General features: G+C 46.1%; 2 protein-coding genes and 1 long non-coding RNA gene across 6 annotated transcripts; 1 reads left to right on the top strand and 2 right to left on the bottom strand.

Moving 5' to 3' along the window:
* Positions 1 to 428: 428 nt before the first annotated feature.
* LOC108023536 (vinculin) lies at positions 429 to 8,485 on the bottom strand. 4 transcript variants are annotated; one of them, XM_017093104.3, is made up of 6 exons: positions 8,340 to 8,485; positions 6,427 to 6,593; positions 1,950 to 4,140; positions 1,755 to 1,885; positions 1,290 to 1,688; positions 429 to 1,148 (listed from the first exon to the last, which is right to left on the bottom strand). In XM_017093104.3, the coding sequence occupies exons 2-6, from the start codon at positions 6,481 to 6,483 to the stop codon at positions 1,041 to 1,043; spliced, it is 2,886 nt and encodes a 961-aa protein (XP_016948593.1). In that variant the 5' UTR covers positions 6,484 to 6,593; positions 8,340 to 8,485; the 3' UTR covers positions 429 to 1,040. The 4 variants fall into 4 exon arrangements, with proteins under 4 accessions (XP_016948593.1, XP_043949006.1, XP_050745871.1 ...); XM_044093071.2 differs by having other exon boundaries at positions 8,263 to 8,442; XM_050889914.1 differs by lacking the exon at positions 8,340 to 8,485 and adding an exon at positions 8,097 to 8,183.
* A 1,855-nt stretch (positions 8,486 to 10,340) lies between these two features.
* On the bottom strand, positions 10,341 to 11,465 carry LOC127011070 (uncharacterized). The gene is made up of 2 exons (XR_007764116.1): positions 11,139 to 11,465; positions 10,341 to 11,034 (listed from the first exon to the last, which is right to left on the bottom strand). It is a non-coding gene; the product is annotated as an uncharacterized LOC127011070 (long non-coding RNA).
* On the top strand, positions 10,785 to 11,646 carry LOC108023298 (uncharacterized histidine-rich protein DDB_G0274557). Its single transcript, XM_017092599.3, has 3 exons — positions 10,785 to 10,851; positions 10,927 to 10,994; positions 11,230 to 11,646. The coding sequence occupies exons 1-3, from the start codon at positions 10,834 to 10,836 to the stop codon at positions 11,636 to 11,638; spliced, it is 495 nt and encodes a 164-aa protein (XP_016948088.1). The 5' UTR covers positions 10,785 to 10,833; the 3' UTR covers positions 11,639 to 11,646.
* The last annotated feature ends 6,008 nt before the right edge of the window (positions 11,647 to 17,654 follow it).

The following is a 17,654-nucleotide window of genomic DNA, read 5'->3' on the forward strand; positions in this document are numbered from 1 at the left end:
GGTTAACCCACTAAGGGCAGTGGTGGTTTTTTGGTAAGTATAATTAAGTATATTTGTATTGTCATCATTCCAACGTCAGTCATAAATTGTTTTGATATGCATGTAGCTCGAACGTTGTCTTACTCTTTTTCATATAACTATAAGCCACCTTGCGGATACTTAACGTACACCCATGCCACTGGCGTATACGTAATGCGCTTTTGTACCGTGCGCCTGAAAGCAGGCAACCATTTGCCCCAAGCCCGCCCCGCGTATACGCAATGCGGCGCAGTGGGTTATTGAAGCGGGGAAATGGTAGCATACTTCCCGGCGCAGCGTAAGTGCATTACGTATACGCAACGTAAAGTTGATGATAAAAGAAAGGAAAACTGTTGGGAAACAATTTCCGTGAAGTATCCCACCACCAGTCCATCAACTAAGACTCGAAATTCGGTTTTATTTCAATTATATTTGCATTGAACATGACACACATCGTTTATGGACTGCACGCTTGCGCCTTGCACATCCGTCAGCAGAGGCACTTCGCATTCCGCATGCTGTTTTAGTGAGTTAGTTTCAAACAAAAACTGGCCTCAAAAGTTTAGGGGGGTGCGATAAATGCTTCTGTTAGTACACTACACATACAGGGGAGGCGGGAGCGATCGAAGTTCCTCGGGGGGCACACGTAGGCCCTGCGCGTGGTCGCTTATTATATACACTGCACTCACTTAAGTCTGACTGCCTGTATGTACATTTCTTCATGGATTTTCGCTTTTTATTGCACGCTTAATAATTAATTTTACAATTACCGACAAAGGGACGGGGAAGAGGGGCGGCGGGCGTGAGCACGAGTTTTCAAGGACATAATAAATAGTTGCAGGCACTTATATAACTGAATTTCAAATGGAACTGATTAGGGGATTAACATTAAGATAGAATAGAAATCATTAAGATTAGTGTTTAGCTTTGTATGTTACACAAGGCACGTGGCAGGTGGCGGAGGCTCTTCGCCAGGCTGGTCCCTGGCTCCAGCACTCTGAGGTGGGGTGCTCCCATGGCGCCTAGTACTGGTACCACGGCTGCCGACGCACCCACTGCAGCCGATTGCTGGTCTGGTCCGAGCGGATCTTGATGCTGGCTCCCTCGGCGGCGCGCACCGTCTCCTTCACCTGGAAAGCGAGATGGAAAGAGTTGGGGATTCAGTGGTGGCAAGGGAGCAGACAGATGGAAAATCGGACAGAGGGAAAACTCCGACCTTAATGGCCCTACATATAAGCAACTAAACGCCTTCTCAAGACTCTAAGACTTACGCTCTGCATGAGGTTCTGGGCATTGCCCACCAGCATCTCGGTGGCCTCGCGATCCTCGTCGGAGCCCTGGGCGCCCAGCATGGTGGCCTTGACGGTGGACAGGATCTTCAGCTGGGTGCCGATGGTGGGGATGCGCTCGCACACCTGCAGCAGATTGGTGCGGATGCGGCGATCGGTGCACTGGCGGGCCAGCTCCTTGGCCAGGCGGGTCACATCCTCGGAGGCCTCGGCGATCTTCTTGGCGGTGGCGATCAGCTCCCGCTTGCTGCCCCGCGAGTCGGAGAGCACCAGCTCGCTGAGGCGGGCCATCAGGATGGCCATGCGCTTGGCGGCGGCAATGATCTCGTTGTCCTTGGACGACCACTGGCGCACCTCCTGGTGCAGTCCACGGGCGGCAATCTGGAAAGGGGAAGGGGACAGGAGTCAGTACATCGGACACATCTCACAAGGCTGTGCCCAGCTCACCAGGATGGGCTGATTGGCATGCGGCATCGTGCGGAAGACACCCTCGTCCTCGTCATCCGTTTCCGGCGGTGGCGGACGCACTGGCGCCAGTCCCTCCCGGGGCAGTGGTGGGCGCGGTGGAGCACGCTCGGCTGGATAGGAAGAAGGAAGAAATTGTCAGCTAGGGAGTAGCGAAGCCATAGACTGGGTACTCACCATTCTGGTTGGACAGATGCAGGGCGCTCAGCTCCGGAATGGGTGGCGGCAGGGAGGTGGGCAGTGGTGGCGGCTGCGGCGGCGCAATGGCATCCCGCACCTCACGCACATCGCCCAGAAGTCGTTGGAAGGAGTTCTTCCAGGCCGCGGCCGCCGCCGGATCGGCTATGTTGGTGGCCACCAGCTTGGCATCGCCCACCATGGCGGGCAGCGAGCGCTCCAGCCGATTGGCGGCGGCATTCAGGCGCTCCGTGAACACGGGATCCTCCGAGTTGTCCGCCTCCTGCTTGGCCACCAGCAGCACCCGGTTGATCAGCCGGGCAATGTTCGAGGTGTTGTCCACCATCTTCTGTGGCTGACGGGCATGGATGGCGTCCTCGCAGAGCTTGGCATAGACCTGCATGTGCTCCTCGGAGGTCTTGATGAAGTCCGCGGGATCGGTGGCCTGGTCGCAGAGGGTTCGCATGCGGAGCACGGTGTCCGCGTACTGTTGCTTGAGGTTCTGCAGATGCTCATCGGCTGCCTTGCTGCCCGGGTAGTTCATTCGGATGCGGCCGGCGCTGATGAGCTGCGGGGTCAGCGAGTCAACCTGGGCGGCGGAGGAGAGCAGGATCTCGGCGATCTTCTTGTTGCCACAGGCTCCGCCGGCGGCCACCATTCGCGAGGTCTTCGAGGCGCGGTCGCTGAAGGCCTGCAGGTTGTTGGACTTCTGGTTGAAGTTCTGCTCCCTGCCCGGAGTTCCCTCTGGCTGGAGCACCGCCTCCGTGAACTGCTTGAGCGGCGTGCTCACGTCCATGAAGTCCTGCACAATGCGGTTAACCAGGGCGTTCTGGATGGCCGCCTTCAGCTCGTAGAGCTTCTGGGTGAGCTGCTTGGCAGCCTGCTTGGCCGCCGGCCCGGAGCCGGCTGCCTGGCGCTTGAGGCGCTCCACCTCGTCGCACAGCTGCTGGATCTCGGCCTTCTGGTGGCCGGGACAGCCCTCGGCCACCTTGCGGCCCTCCTCCACAATCAGGTTAATGGCCCGCTCGCCCAGGCCGCCGTCGTTGATCTCCGGGTGCTGGAGCCACTTGACCGCCTGCTCCAGGCGACCCTGGATGGTGTGGGCCGTCTGCTGGACGCCGGCTTTGTCCACGCCGAGCACCGCCTGGTGGACCAGCGACTGGAGCTCGCCCAGCCGATCGCGGATGCCCCTGGCCAGGGACTCCGCCTGGGGGCTCTGGCCCTTGCCGTCCTGGCGCAGTTCGCACAGCGTATTGGCCATGGCCGTCACCTCGTCCGCCAGTTTGCGGATGGGGTACGAGTCCTGCGGCAGACAGCGCTCCGAGATCTCCGTGGCATTGTCGATGACCTGACGCAGAGCCTTCTCGCCGACGCCGCCGCGCAGGGCGTAGGGGTTCGAGAGCCACTCGTTGGCCAGCTCCATTTTGTTGGAGATCGCATTGGAGAGCTTCTTCAGCACGGTGAGGTTGTCCAGCTCGCTGGTGTCCTCGTCGTAGGTGGTCAGCTGCAGCACGCGGATGATCTCCTGCAGCTCGTCGCTCATCCTGGCCGCCAGGTAGTTCCTGTTCTCGGCGGCCTCCTCGGCGCCGCGACCCTGCTGCTCCACAATGTGGATGTAGACCTTCATGCTGCAGATGAGGATGGGCGCCAGGGTCTTCACTTGCTCCAGGCAGCGCACCAGGATCTCGCTGTGCACCTGGTGGGTCAGCTCCTTCTCGCGGCCGCCCACCTCGCGGTGCACCTTGCTCAGGCAGGGCGACAGGTCCTTGAGGAACTGCACCAGCTGCTCCATCGTGTTGATCACCTCGGCGACGGCCAGGTAGTCCAGCACCCGCTTGCACTCCTGGATGATCTTGCGCACCTCGCTCTCGTCGAAGCAGAGCAGCAGCGAGGAGGTGCCCTGCAGGATGCCGCGGCTCCCCTCGATTAGCTTCTTGCGCGCCGGACCCGAGTACGGGTCGGAGCGGAGCATATCGGACGCCTCCTCCAGCAGCTGCGAGGCACCCTCCACGCGGTGCAATGCCGAGGGCATGTCCTGGCGCAGGATCTTGTCGTCGGAGCTGTTGATCGTCTCGCGGCCCACCTTCACCAGATTGGCCACCGCCGCCGACACCACCTGCACCGGCCGGCTGAGGTCCGGCATCGCGTTGCCATCCTCGGCCTCCTCGTGCAGGATCACCAGCCGAGACACCTAGATGCGGTGGGTTTGGGTGGGAGGATGGGGAAACAACACAGACTTTAGTAATTGGTCATCCAGCCATGTACAATGTACATCCACAAATCTATGTCTATATCTATTTCTAGGATGTGTGTGATTTCAAGAGGGGTTGCTAGGGGATTGTGGGGAACCCGATCAGCGAGGAACTATTACCCTTTCCCATATCTATTCAGGCACTAAGCCTCTGCCGATTCTGCTCCTATCTATTGATCCATTTGTAGCTAATACTTATTTCTTTATCTATGCAATGATGGTAAAGTCATCAATCATTTCCCTCCCAGCCCCACATTCGCTTCATCAATGGAAGCCCCTGCACCCAAGACAAACAATTAGATCTTGATACAAGAGTGGGCTTCCATTGGTGGTCTGTGATTACTCAATGCTCCCGTTCCCATTCCCATTCCCATCCCCGCTCCCGCTCCCGCTCCGTTCCGCCACTGGCGCAGTCAAGCGCGCTGATTGATCAATCAATTCCGATGGAGTTGTTTATGGCAGCAGAACCGTTAATGATCTTGCTGCGTGATCGCCCGACTGCGAGCCCACTCGGCTTTATGGAGCGACTCGCTTTTGGATGCGGACCCGAACTGGCACTCTGCGTGGGCGGCGCCTTGGAGCGCCACATGGTGCACCGCACACGGACTTGACATCAGCGCCGAAAGCGGCACCTGCTCAAGGTGTTTCTGGCCATTTGACTATTTATAGAGAGTGAGCAGCGGCCATCGTCGCTAATGCCCCCTGAGCCGCGCTAAACCGAAACCAAAGGCCCAAGACCCCCGGGCCTGAGACTTAACTGGTGTAATCCGGGGATTAGCGGGTTAGCCACCGCACCGCATCGCCCCTCCCGGCTGGACGCCACCAATTAGCCGCAATTGGCCCACTTGATTGACTAATTATGCCATTAGGCAGCCCTGGTAGTCGGCTCTCCAACGACTAATCACACAGTCTTGTGTGTCCGAGTGCTGACTGATGGGCTGAATGATCGTTTTGATTCATTTGTTTGCCAGCTCCCTCTACAGAAGATCCTCCCCACGGCGGATGACTAATGCACAGGGCCTGCTTTTTGGCACAGTTTTCAGACCACAATCGCCACTCATCCGCATCCGACGGATAGGTGGGGGTGCAGGCCGGGACGGGCGTGCGGTGTTTGGTCTGTGGTGTAGCTACACCACTACTCCCACACCTTCTGTCCTCACCTCTGGGCATCATAGGTTCCGCCTCTGCCCCTGCCATGATTTCATTTTCATGGCCTGTCCGCCGTAAATGTTTTTATTTTGGTTGCTTCCTCTCGAAAAAGCTGGTGCCGAATGTTGTTGCCGCCGTTGTTGGACTTTACTAAGCGTATTTTATGCTGCTATTTTTGGAGGACGGCCAAAAAAACCTATGCCCCGCACCTCGCCTCCGATTTGTTTTCTCTGCTCCGCCTGACTTTTCATTTTCATTTGTTGCGCTCGCGTTATTAAATTAAAATTCTGCCTGTCCTCAGAAGCTCAGGTTGGCCGCTGGCCTCCGATCAACATTTATTCTTGTTATTCCTACCTCATTTATTTTTAGACCCGTTAAGTAACGCCAAAAACAAAAGCAACTGCCCGCTGATCACCTCCTCTCCGCGAGTCTGTTTCATCCGCTGATGGAACACACATAGATGGGTCCACACTGAGGGGCGATCGGAGCGGGGGGGTCGGCAAGGGGCACTACACACACAGCAGGGCACAACACCCAACACATGCCGCACAGATGTCAGGTGCGAATGGCCCTCGGCAGCCACCGATCAGGCATCAGAGATCGGTGACCAGTCATCGATCGGTGAGTTTTGGTGGTGACAAGGGGCAGTGGAGTCAGGTGAAAGCTAACAGCTATCGGTGTTCTTCTACTATGCAAACGTACACTGAGGAAAAGCGTTCTGCGGTCTCAAGAACTTCGTCTCAACATCAAAACCGGAGAAACATATATATACCTAGTATGAGTTCACAAGCTGTAAGTGGCACTTGGAATAGCTGAAGGCCCATATAAATCAAGGTCTGCTATGACTTAAGGCGTAGATATCTCCTAGGAGATCTCTCGACCATTAAACCAATATTTCCTCAGTGAACATTTGCATTTTGTGTCACAAGGTGTCATTCTAATAACCATGAAACGTTACCTTCCTGGGCGCCACTTTGCCTACTAGCTATAGCTATGCGGACAAGAGATTCACTTGAAACGAAGGTTCAGTCTCCGTGTGGAGCCCGAAGCGTAGACCCCATTGCGAAGGATGCTTACCTGCTGGGCAACAGGATCTAGTATGCTCTCGATGGTTTTCGTGTGGAAGACTGGCATGTTGGCTTCCTTGGCGCTTCCCTCTTGTTCAGTTGGCGTGTCTCGGAGTTGCTGCTTTCCTCTTTCCCCTTTCTCTGTTCTCCGTTCTTGCGGGCCAGGTCTCTAGTTAACTGGAAGAAAGAAACACGAAAACTGAGATCACCAAATGGGTTATCTCCCGGGATGCCATCTAAAGTGTCAGATAAGCTAATCAGCGCTGCTCTAGTTTCCTCCGAAAGTAACCGTGTTTCGCCACCCTGATACGCCTCCAAGGCAACCTAATACTGATCATGGACCTGCTCAGGCGCAAAGTATCCGTTGGAGGCGCCAAATAAAAAACACATTTCAATTAACTTGCATGCCATCTGCAGGCTGGTTGGCAATCGATAAAGCGATGTGGAAACAGCCCCATGTAAATTGATCAGCACGTTGTATCTGTCAGTTCAAGATCCGAACAATTTGCTGGATACTTTATGGAACATTGAAATGAATGGTTTACAGCCTGCAGTAAACTACACCGCTCATGGGGTGTGTGTTACAGGGAATCTGGAGACTGCAGTAGTAGTAGTACTTTCTCCTGCGACTGGGCAAACCTTCTCCGAGAGGGAGTTCCCGAGGGTTTGCTTTTCGCCCGAACCACTTATCGCCGGAGTTGCTGCTGTCTCGTATCTTGTGTTGTTATTTGTCAGACAGTTCTGTTGATTCACTTCTGCTTGCCGTGGCGTTCGCTTTAATAACGATGACGCATCTCGTGAGGTCACTCGCCAGACTTTTGGGGGATGTCGATATTGGGTATCGGCTTGGCGGATTGGAGGTGGAACTGGCAGCGGCCGTGGTGGCGCCCTAACTGGCCAAGGGTGCGGACCTTAATTGGCCATGATTTACGGCCAGAGGTGGCAAACGGTGAGGAATGGGAAATGGAAAATGCGGGAAATCCGCGCCAAAGACATTGAAAATACGACTTCCTCCACGGAGGCGAACTGGCTCTGGGGACTGGGTCCACTACGTGTGGGAGGGTCCATTTTTGGGTCGGATGGAAACAGGTCTCCCCCCGCCACACGTACGCATCACCCTCCAGAAGTATTTCTGGACTCAGACCTGCACTGCACGCACACTCGCTGCCAGACGCCAGGCTGCCAGATGAGTATCTAAATATACATATCTGAGAACAGAGGAATACTTGTGATGTACGTCCGCCACTTATGGAATTTGCCTCCGATTGATTTTCGCCATTCTCCACGCCCGGTCCGAGGTATTCTCGAGATGTGGGCTGGGGTTTATTGACTTTCGCGCTTTGTGGCCTTTTATGGCCAGCGATTCTAGCAAATGCTGCACACACACGCGCTCGATGGGAACAGGTTGATCGCGGCAGGCTCTTATCAGAAGCTCCACAAGTGCTGCAGCGCAGCAGTCCAATTAGGTCTCTGATCGCCAGGAACTGTTCCCATGGGGTCTCCAATTGGGAAATGGGAGCTGCGCTGCTGCTGCCTCTGCCGCCTCTGCTGCCCCCAATTGGGATAAGTGATCGCACGCACACACACACTACAAAATCGAGATCTCTCTAAAATCAAGCGGAAAATCTCCCGAACGTGATCTTTATTTAAAGTTTAATCGCCCCATTGTTGCATATTTACTCTTTCTTCTGGGCTCTGTCACTGGGAATTTATTAATCACGCCACCAATACCAGTGCCGCAGCAACAATTGGTTCACACACAGACACATGCACCAAAACAAAAAATAAAAGAAAGGGCAATTGTGGAAAAAAGCAGGTAACTAAAACTAAACTAAAAACACGGTACCAGTGTTCGTCGCGAATAATACGAATAGTTCACCGATTCGGAGGGGACCCCGTGTATATGTACGCTAAGTTATTTACTTTGTCTGGCTCGATTTCGCTGCGCCCCAACTTTCTTGCCCGACTGTTCTTTCCGTTCTTTCTGTTTTCCGCTCTTTGGGGCTCGGAGCTTTGGCGCTTTGGGGCTTGGGGGTGAGGCGGGGACATTCGATTGTACGTCGCTCGCGCTCGATTTTTCGTTCGAACGCAAGCAAACGTAGCCAAACGTAGGCACACGTGGGCAAACGTAAGGAAACGTAAGCAGCCGTACGGTCTCCGAAAAGAGAGTGCGGAAGAGCATGAAATCTATTCTCTCCCTTTTCTCACTAGAAAAGATCGATTGAGCGCACAGTGGGCGAGATCCAGTTCTGGTCACACTGGCAGTACTTATTTCAAATTGATTGAGGTTGAAAACAAAAACTTCTGATATCCATCAAAAACATATCTGCAAGAAGTACAAATTTATAGGACGTCGCCTCCCACAGCATGTACAACAAATGTAATGGGCCAAAATGGGAATGTCATACCTTGCTGAGCTCGTAACAAAATTTCCAATCAATTGGCATTCACACCTTAAAAATTTATTTTTTGACAAATTTTCGCAAAAATTGACGATGCTACCCCTTGTCAAAAAATTGAAAATTTGAGAAAATTTTTAGTTTTCAGAATCAGTTGGGAAATGACTGCGATCAATTATAGCGCTTGTTAGTTGTCCAAAACAGTGAGTCTTTTAGGTATCGAACCATTTTTGACCAAGCTACAGCAGAAAAGGACGAAGAAAAAATAGAATTTTCGCCAAAAAATTAAATCCTTATTTTTTGCTCAAAAAATATCACTTTTTTGGTCGTAACAACAAAAGTAATGGGCCAAAATTGGAATTTCATACCTTGCTCAGCTCGTAACAAAATTTCCAATCAATTGGCATTCACACCTTAAAAATTTATTTTTTGACAAATTTTTGCAAAAAATTTCGACCATTACCTTTTTTTGTTTCTACCAAAATACTCATTTTTTGGCAGCAAAATAATGATCTTAGTTGTTTGGTGAAAATTTGATTTTTCCCTCTCACCTTTATCAGTGTAACTTGGTCACAAATGGTCAGAATCCTAAAAGTCGCAAAAAATTGTGGCTATATTATGAGATAAGAATAAACTGACAAATATTACCTTGTTAAATAAAATAAATATCTCCATTTCAGATGGAATCAGAATGCATCATTAAAAGGTTACATTTTAGCAAGCTAAGTGCTCGATTACGCCCACCGTGATGTGGTGACGCTTTTATTTCTCTTCTCTCTGTTTTTCCGCTGTGCTCTTTCCTCATTCCTCTTCCTCATCGCGCTTCTTCTTCTCGCTGCTCCAACCGATGACCGCCAACGATATCGATAGGCTCCGCATTCTAACCGTGATCGCATTTGAAAACGAATTAAATAACGAATAAATTCGCGATTCGCAATTAAATAACACCCGCAAATCTGGCAAATCGTCTGTACTATTGCATAATAGTGTAGGTATTATACAAATATGCGCTATGTGCATGCGATCTATTTGTAACGTATTTCTCTATTTCTCGCGTTACGTGCCATGTACTTGAGTCAGGCCGGGGATGGGGCGGGGAGCCGAGATCCAGGGGCTGGACAGCCATGCAACATATCTATGTGGGTATTAAACACACGCTGCACTCCTGCTATTTCCGTTGACTGAGTTTTGGGCTTCAGCTTTTGGAGCCTCGGCTTCGGGCGCAGTACTCCGTGCCTTCCGTCTGCGTGAGCTGCTGAAAAAATAAAGCAAAAACTTTAGAAGAAGTTCACACACAGCCGAAACAAAACGGAAAAACGGAAAAACAAAGAGGAACACAATGGTAAACCTGGTAAGCCCATCAATGCGACGAAGCTCCCATGCCCTGCAAATTGGGGGAAAACCCGAAGTCAGGGGATCGCATTTATCTGATTATTGGGCGGCTCTTGAAGATGGCTTTTAATGATTGGAAACCGACGAGGGTAACCCGGAAGACAGGAAGCCATATTTGTTGACAATAGATTAATACAATATAAAACCTTTATTCAATTGATACATTTTACTTTGATCACAATAAATTCAATCATCAAAAATAAAATATTTTTTTGCCGTGTAAACTTCACAAATTAGGGCTAATTTGGGCCTGGGTGAGGAGTAGTTAGTCCCCACCTGGCTGAAAACCACCCACAAGCCATGACACGATGATCGCTGCCATCCGAAATGAATGAAAATTGCAGGTTTTCCTCTGCGCAGCCAGCTCTTTTCGTTCGCGGCGCGTGCGCAGAGGCTTCACCGAGGCAAAGCAAACGAAAACCCATGGCTCTGCCCATAGCTTCGATGGACTGCGTCACGGAAGCGCCGCCAACTGGCGCCGGGGTATTCCATTATAGCCACCATGCCCACCGCATTCCGTGGGCCTGTATAAATAAAATGGTCGCAGTGGGGCAGCAATCAAAGCAGCCGCATCGTCTGAGCCTTCAACACCTCAACACCTGCACCTGGATCTCTAGCCAAGCGACATGGATAACCGCAGTTTGGTGAGTGCCCGTCGCGGGCCTTGTGCCCAGGATTACCCGAGGATTACGCCCAATAAACGGGGCCTTTTCTTGCAGCTGCTGAGGCTCTCGATTGTGGTGGCGCTGGTGCTGCTGCTCGTCTGCGTGCCGGAAACGGATGCGGGGTATGGATTACCGGGGATAACTAAAAACTTGGATGAAGGCCTAGCAAAGATACAACAATGTTTTTTGATTATTAGGATTGGTTTCTCTAAAGAAAGTTCAGCCTTATTATTTCGCACTTAAAGTAATCATACAATCATACATACCGAAAGCAAAATGGCAGATAATTGTTATATCCCAAGCCCTAGCATAATATAGAGTGGATTACAATAATATTTTTTTATTGCACTTTTCCAGAAGCCACCAGAAAAAGAAGAAAATCGTGATCCACGTGCCAATCCACAAGAAGATCGAGAAGCACATACACACGGTGGTGAAGCACGTGCACCATCACCACAAGCCGCTCGTCCTGAAGGAGGAGAAGAAGGTGATCCACGAGGACCACCGACCCATCCAGATACACCAGACCAAGGAGCACATCCACCACCACGAGAAGCACGACCACCACGACCACCACGACCACCACGATCACCATGACCACCACGAGCACCACCACCCACTTCCGCCGTCGGTGGCGCCGCCCGCCCTGCCGGAACTGGAGGAGGAGGAGGAGGAGCACATCCACCACCACCACAACTACGAGCACAGGGGCGGCCTGCGGGACGACTTCATCGGAGGCGATGGGAGCAGCAGCGAGGAGCGCTGACTATGCAGCGCCCAGAGTGGGGCGCAGACTGACCCGATCGCGGACGTGGGCCCATCGCCCGGACGGTCCCGACTCCATGTGATTCCCTAGATACTTACGCACCCTTTTTGTTTATTTTTTTTGTCTAGCCTAAATCGTAGCTTAAGTGAGAATGGACATGAAGGTAGGAGTAAGCTAGTTACTTTAAGAACGCATAAACGGCAGCAATCTACAACAGCCAGGTTTATCTATATTTGGGTTTCAGCTTTGCCATTTCCTAATGATTTAAGCTTTTCAAAAGTTAGGTACGGGGACTTGGTTTTATTTGCTATCGAAAGACGAGTATTTTTATCAATAAATACATTCTGAACAAAAAATACATTTATTGTAGTGCATTTTTAATACCTTTATTCTATCTAACAATTTAAAAAATTCTGCAGCATACAAATCTGAAATGGTCTCTGAGTTTAAACATTTTGTAATACTTATTTTCAAAGCGTTAAGTTATCCATAACTACAACAACCAAAATATGATGAGTACTGTAATGAATCATATATTTTTAAATTGTGTGATATACGTGGTCCCTTTTTAATAAACTGAGTAATCACAAATTAAGACTATGTCACCATATATTTTCTTATGAAATTCCCCACACTTAAGAAAAGGAAAACAATTGATAACGTACGTACTTTTTTAATTCTTTTTCGTAAAAAAGGCTATGCCAAAAATGGGCTGCAGCGATTGAGTGGTCTCACTAAATAATTTACGGGAAAAGCTATTTTTAAGTTTAATTTGAATTGTTTTACAATTTATCACATAATATTCCAAACGGTAACTCTAAATGTGAGGGTTGCGACATTGCTATCTTAGCTGTGACACCCACCTGTCACTTTAAACAGACCGTATTAGGACTAATTACCTATCGATGTTTCGAAGGCAACGATAGAATCGATGCTGGCATCGATGTTTACCACCTTTATAACACTGCTCTAAACAAAAGAAAAAAAGTTAAATTACGGCAGGCCTCGCGTGCTGACTGTTGCATGCAACGGAGGTGTTTGAGCAGTGTGTGATACCGATTTTTACTTATTCTGTTTTTTTTCAAAACAAAAATATAACGTAATATATACGTTTAATACCTTTTATAAATATTTGTCTGTTGTTATTGGTTAAATAAACAATCAATTACGGGTAAAGTTACTCCAAGAAAAATGGCCTCCTCCGAGGCCAAGGGTAAAAACCCTTATTCGGAGCTGAGCAACGTTAAAAGGCCGAAATTATCGCCCTTAAATAAAAAGAAAAAACCTACGGATAACAATTTAGTAGAATCGGAAAGCGAAGAAGTTGTGATGAAAGAAGTCATTGACCCTGTAAGTCATCCGAGTCCAACCAGCCAAGTAAGTGGTAAAGCTATAACGGATCCTGCTAGCAAAGAAGAGAAGAGAGAAAGTGGAAATTTGGAAAACAACGGATACTCGTACAGCAGCGCTCACAAGGGACCCTTTGTGGTCTACATAGACAAAATTGGTGAAACCAATGGCGAAAACCGACCTAGAAGAGTTCCTATAAATCCTCTTGAACTAAATGCTGTCCTGCTAAAATTAAATATTAAAGATATAATTTCAGTAAATAAGATTGGTTATGGGCGCTGCAAGGCTGAGTGCAAGTCAGCAACGGCAGCTAATAGCATCCTGTCCTCAAATCTTAAAAGTAATGGTTACGAACCTAAAATTCTTAAGCATTTCATTTTTAAAATGGGTATTATTTTTAATATTCCGACAAAATTTTCCGACTCTGAACTTAAGGAGTACATTTCTTCTCCAGTACCTATTCAAGAAATAATTCGTGTGAAGACTAAGGACCGAGACAATAAAGATATTTTTATTAACACTCCTAGGGTTAAGATTCTTTTTAAAGGTACTCAAATTCCCAACGAGATTGTCTTCCTGTACACCAAAATTAATGTTAGTCCATATGTTCCTTTTAGTCAATGTTTTCGTTGTTTTAGATTTAATCACTTTGCTCAGCATTGTAAACAAACTGAACAAAAATGCAGTAAATGTTCTCTTTCGCATTCAAGAGAACAACAATGTAATCAACTCGTTTGTGCCAACTGCAAACAAAATCACCCAGCCACCTCTCTTGAGTGCCCTGCTCGTAAGAGAGCGTACGCTATCCAGAAATGTATGACTATTGAGAATTTATCACGAAATGAAACGAAGATTAGGTACCCCTCTCTCTTCCAAATTTTAGATGAAGTCGACACCAACGACTTAACCCACTTCCCCCAGCCAACATGGCAAAGAAAATCTGCCAATCCAGTGTTACAAAATAATACCAAAATAGCTACCCAACAAATATTTGCACAAAACCCTTTTAATAAGGTTGTTAAGAACTCTCTTAACAAGAAAAACGAAGATAAAAATTCACGCGACACTATGATCAGCTGGAAAGCTGCTCTTTATGAACATGAGTACACTCCAAACGAAAAGTTTTCTCTCATTCATTCTAATCCACCTAGTTCCTCACCCTCTAGTCAACCTTTTTTAGACAATCCAGCTCTTGAAGCTGCGGAGAATAGCTTAAATCAATTAGCTTCTGAAATATCCTCATTTCTAGTCAACGAAACAACCAATTTAGTACCTGAATCAAGAAACTTTTTAGAGAATTTAAGAAACAGAATAGCACTTACAAACTCAAAAATTGATTTGTTCAAAATTAATCAACTTGTTTAATTTTGAATAATAACTTTTTTATTTATTTATTTATCTATTTACTTATTTTTCTGATTTTTTTTTTTTTTTTTTTTTTTTTTTTTTCTGTTAAATTAATTGTTTTTTATTTATTCGTTTTTCTTTTCTCTTTCATTTGTCTATCTGTTTTCATTTGAAAATAAAACATAAAGTTATATTATTTAAATGACAATAAAAATCCTACAGTATAATATTCAGAGCTTAACTGCTAATAATAACAAACAATTACTAGAATTATTCTTAGTAAACAATAACATAGACATAGCAATTTTATCAGAGATATGGATTTCCAATAATTCCATGTGTAGCTTGGCAAATTATAATTTTGTATGTAAGCCGCGTAACGATGGTTATGGAGGCGTTGGAATTTACTTAAAAAAACACATACGCTTTAAACAAATCAACTGTGATATTAGCTTAGAAGTCATTGGTATCCGTACAATTAACCTAAGAAATAATATTAATATTTTCAGTGTCTATGCTGCTCCCAGCACAGACATTAATTCTTTTCAACAAGGCTGCGATGATCTATTTACTATTGCTGCTCAATCGAGTGGTCTAACTGTCATAGGTGGTGACTTCAATGCCAAATCCAGCATTTGGGGTAATAATACTCAAGATGTCAGAGGCGGTATTTTAGAAAATTCCCTCTTACACTCCGGTTTCTTTTGCCTTAACAACGGCTCTCCAACTTACTCCCATAACCCATCCTATACTTCAACACTCGATCTCACTTTCATTAATAGTAGCAATCTTTGTTCTAACTGGTCCTCAATAAATTCTAAAATATCAAATAGCAATCATTTCCCAATCTTAATTGAAATAGACCAAATTTCTGCTTCGACTAATATTATTAAATTTAACCATAATAAAATAATCAAAGACTTTTCCAAAATTCAAATTACAACGTTAGATAGCATTTCCAACTTATCCCAAACAATACACTGTAATAATTCAATTAAAATAAATACAAACAATAGATATGTTCCAAAAAAGTATTGGGACGAGGTATGTGAAAAATTGTTTAGATTAAGAAACGCGTGCAGACAAAAATATTTTAAATCCAAACTACAATCTGATGCTATTGCCTATATTAACAGTAATAAAAAACTTAACAACTATTATTATAAAATGAGAAAAGAAAACCTCAATAAGCTAGCAGAAGACATTTCTAACCCCTCTTCTCTGAAAGATATGTGGAACAAAATCAAAAATCTTAAACTTTTTAAACAAATTAAACCGTCAAACAGTGCAATATCTGACTCAGAACATAGAGATTTTCTCAATCAAATAGCCACAGCTCCCAACACTGCGATGTGTCCTGACGTATCTTTTTCTCCTGATCTGCTTTATAGATATACCAACTCTAATTTCTCAGCGCGTGAACTTCTTGACTTCCTTAACTCTCGTAACCCAGACTCGGCTAAGGGTCTTGACAACATTTCATACAGAATGCTTCTATCTCTACCCTTAAGTCAAATAGAAAAACTGGTATCCCTGCTAAACATTACTTTAGACAATGGGTTTATTCCAGATCAGTGGCGGAAAATAAGGGTTATACCTGTTCCCAAAAAAAATCTAGACTCTTCAATTATTACCAACAACAGACCTATCTGCCTTCTAAGTGTGACTTTTAAGTGCTTAGAAGGTTTGATTAAATTGCGGATGGAAGAGTACATTAATAAAAATAAAATTCTGCCACCAAGATCCTATGCGTTCAGAAAAAACCATTCTACTGCCCAATGCATCAACGATGTAATAAATAACATAGCCAACCTAAAAGCTCGTGGTTTCCACGTTACCGCAGCGGTTTTAGACTTAAGTAAAGCCTTTGATGCCGTCAATATCCCTATTCTGGGTAGCAAATTAGTTAGTTTGGGTTTCGACCACAATCATATTTATTTCATTATAAACTTCCTTAGTAAAAGAGTTCTCACTATGGGTACTGCAGAGATAACTGTAAACAAAGGAGTTAGTCAAGGTAGTTGTCTGAGTCCAATCCTCTTTAATTTATATACAGCTGAGCTTCACAGCTTAAGTAATGACCATGACAGTATTCTGTTCCAGTACGCTGACGACTTCTTTCTAGTCTGTTATGACAAAGTCTTTTCGATGGCTGAAGAGAAATTAGAACAAAAAGTAAATAGGTTTATGGAACTGTGCAATATTAATAATCTTACTTTTAATCCAGACAAATCAGCCACCATTCATTTTAATCTAAGAAAAAAACCTTTAAGTATCTTGTGCAATAATATTATTTTAAAAAATGTAAATAGTATAAATTATTTAGGTAGAGTCATAAGTTCAAACAACTCGTCTGTTCAGCATGTAAATAAAACGATCTCTAAATCGAATCAAACGAATATGTTTATTCAAATGCTCAGTGGTTGCCGCTTCGGAGTACATCCAAGCAAGTCACTACTCTTTTATAAAGCATTTATTAGAACTAGATATGAATACGCCTGCTCCTCTTTTTCAAACATATCAAAATCAGTACAAAACAATATAAATAAGCATGCTAATTTCCACCTTAGAAAGGCCTTAGGACTTATTAAATCGACTCCAATTAATATTATTTATAATCTTGCAGCTGAACTTCCTCCAGCTTATAGGATTAAATTCGCTACAGCGAAGGAGTTGGCCAAAACGTTCGCTCATGGACTACCATCTGCGTCGCTTCTGTCAAACTCCTTTGTAGCCAAAAATACTAGTTACAGTAGAATTTATGCTGAATTTAAAAATATCCTGGATAGTATTGCTCCTATTTGTCCTTACTCTCTGTCCACACGCAAGATTTCAGTTGACACAAATTTCTTTAAAGGTACTTGTACAAATAAAAAAATGGCAAACGAGACTATAATTCTCTCTTTATTTAAAGAAAAAATAAGAAGTTTAACCTCAAAAAATATGGAAATCATCTTCACGGATGGTTCTGTGTCGGAAAATTTTACAGGAGGTGCCTTTGTCCACTTAAATTCCAATTCGATAAAAAGTTTCTACACCGACAAAAAACTATCGTCGCTGACTGCTGAACTCACAGCCCTAGAAAAAGCCATTGACTTCGGTATTTCAAAAAAGTTCTCCAAAATAGCAATTTTAACTGACAGTCTTGGTGCCATCCAGACAATAAAGAACACGAACTCCAAAAACTGCATCTCTCAATGCATTCTGAAAAAAGTCATAAACAACCCAACCCTGCTATCCATAGAATTTCACCACATTCCAAGCCATTCCAATATTTGGGAAAACGATCTCGCAGATACAGCGGCTAAAAATGCTAAAA

The sequence above is a fragment of the Drosophila biarmipes genome, chromosome X (genome assembly GCF_025231255.1).
Source record: "Drosophila biarmipes strain raj3 chromosome X, RU_DBia_V1.1, whole genome shotgun sequence".
NCBI lineage: Eukaryota > Metazoa > Arthropoda > Insecta > Diptera > Drosophilidae > Drosophila > Drosophila biarmipes.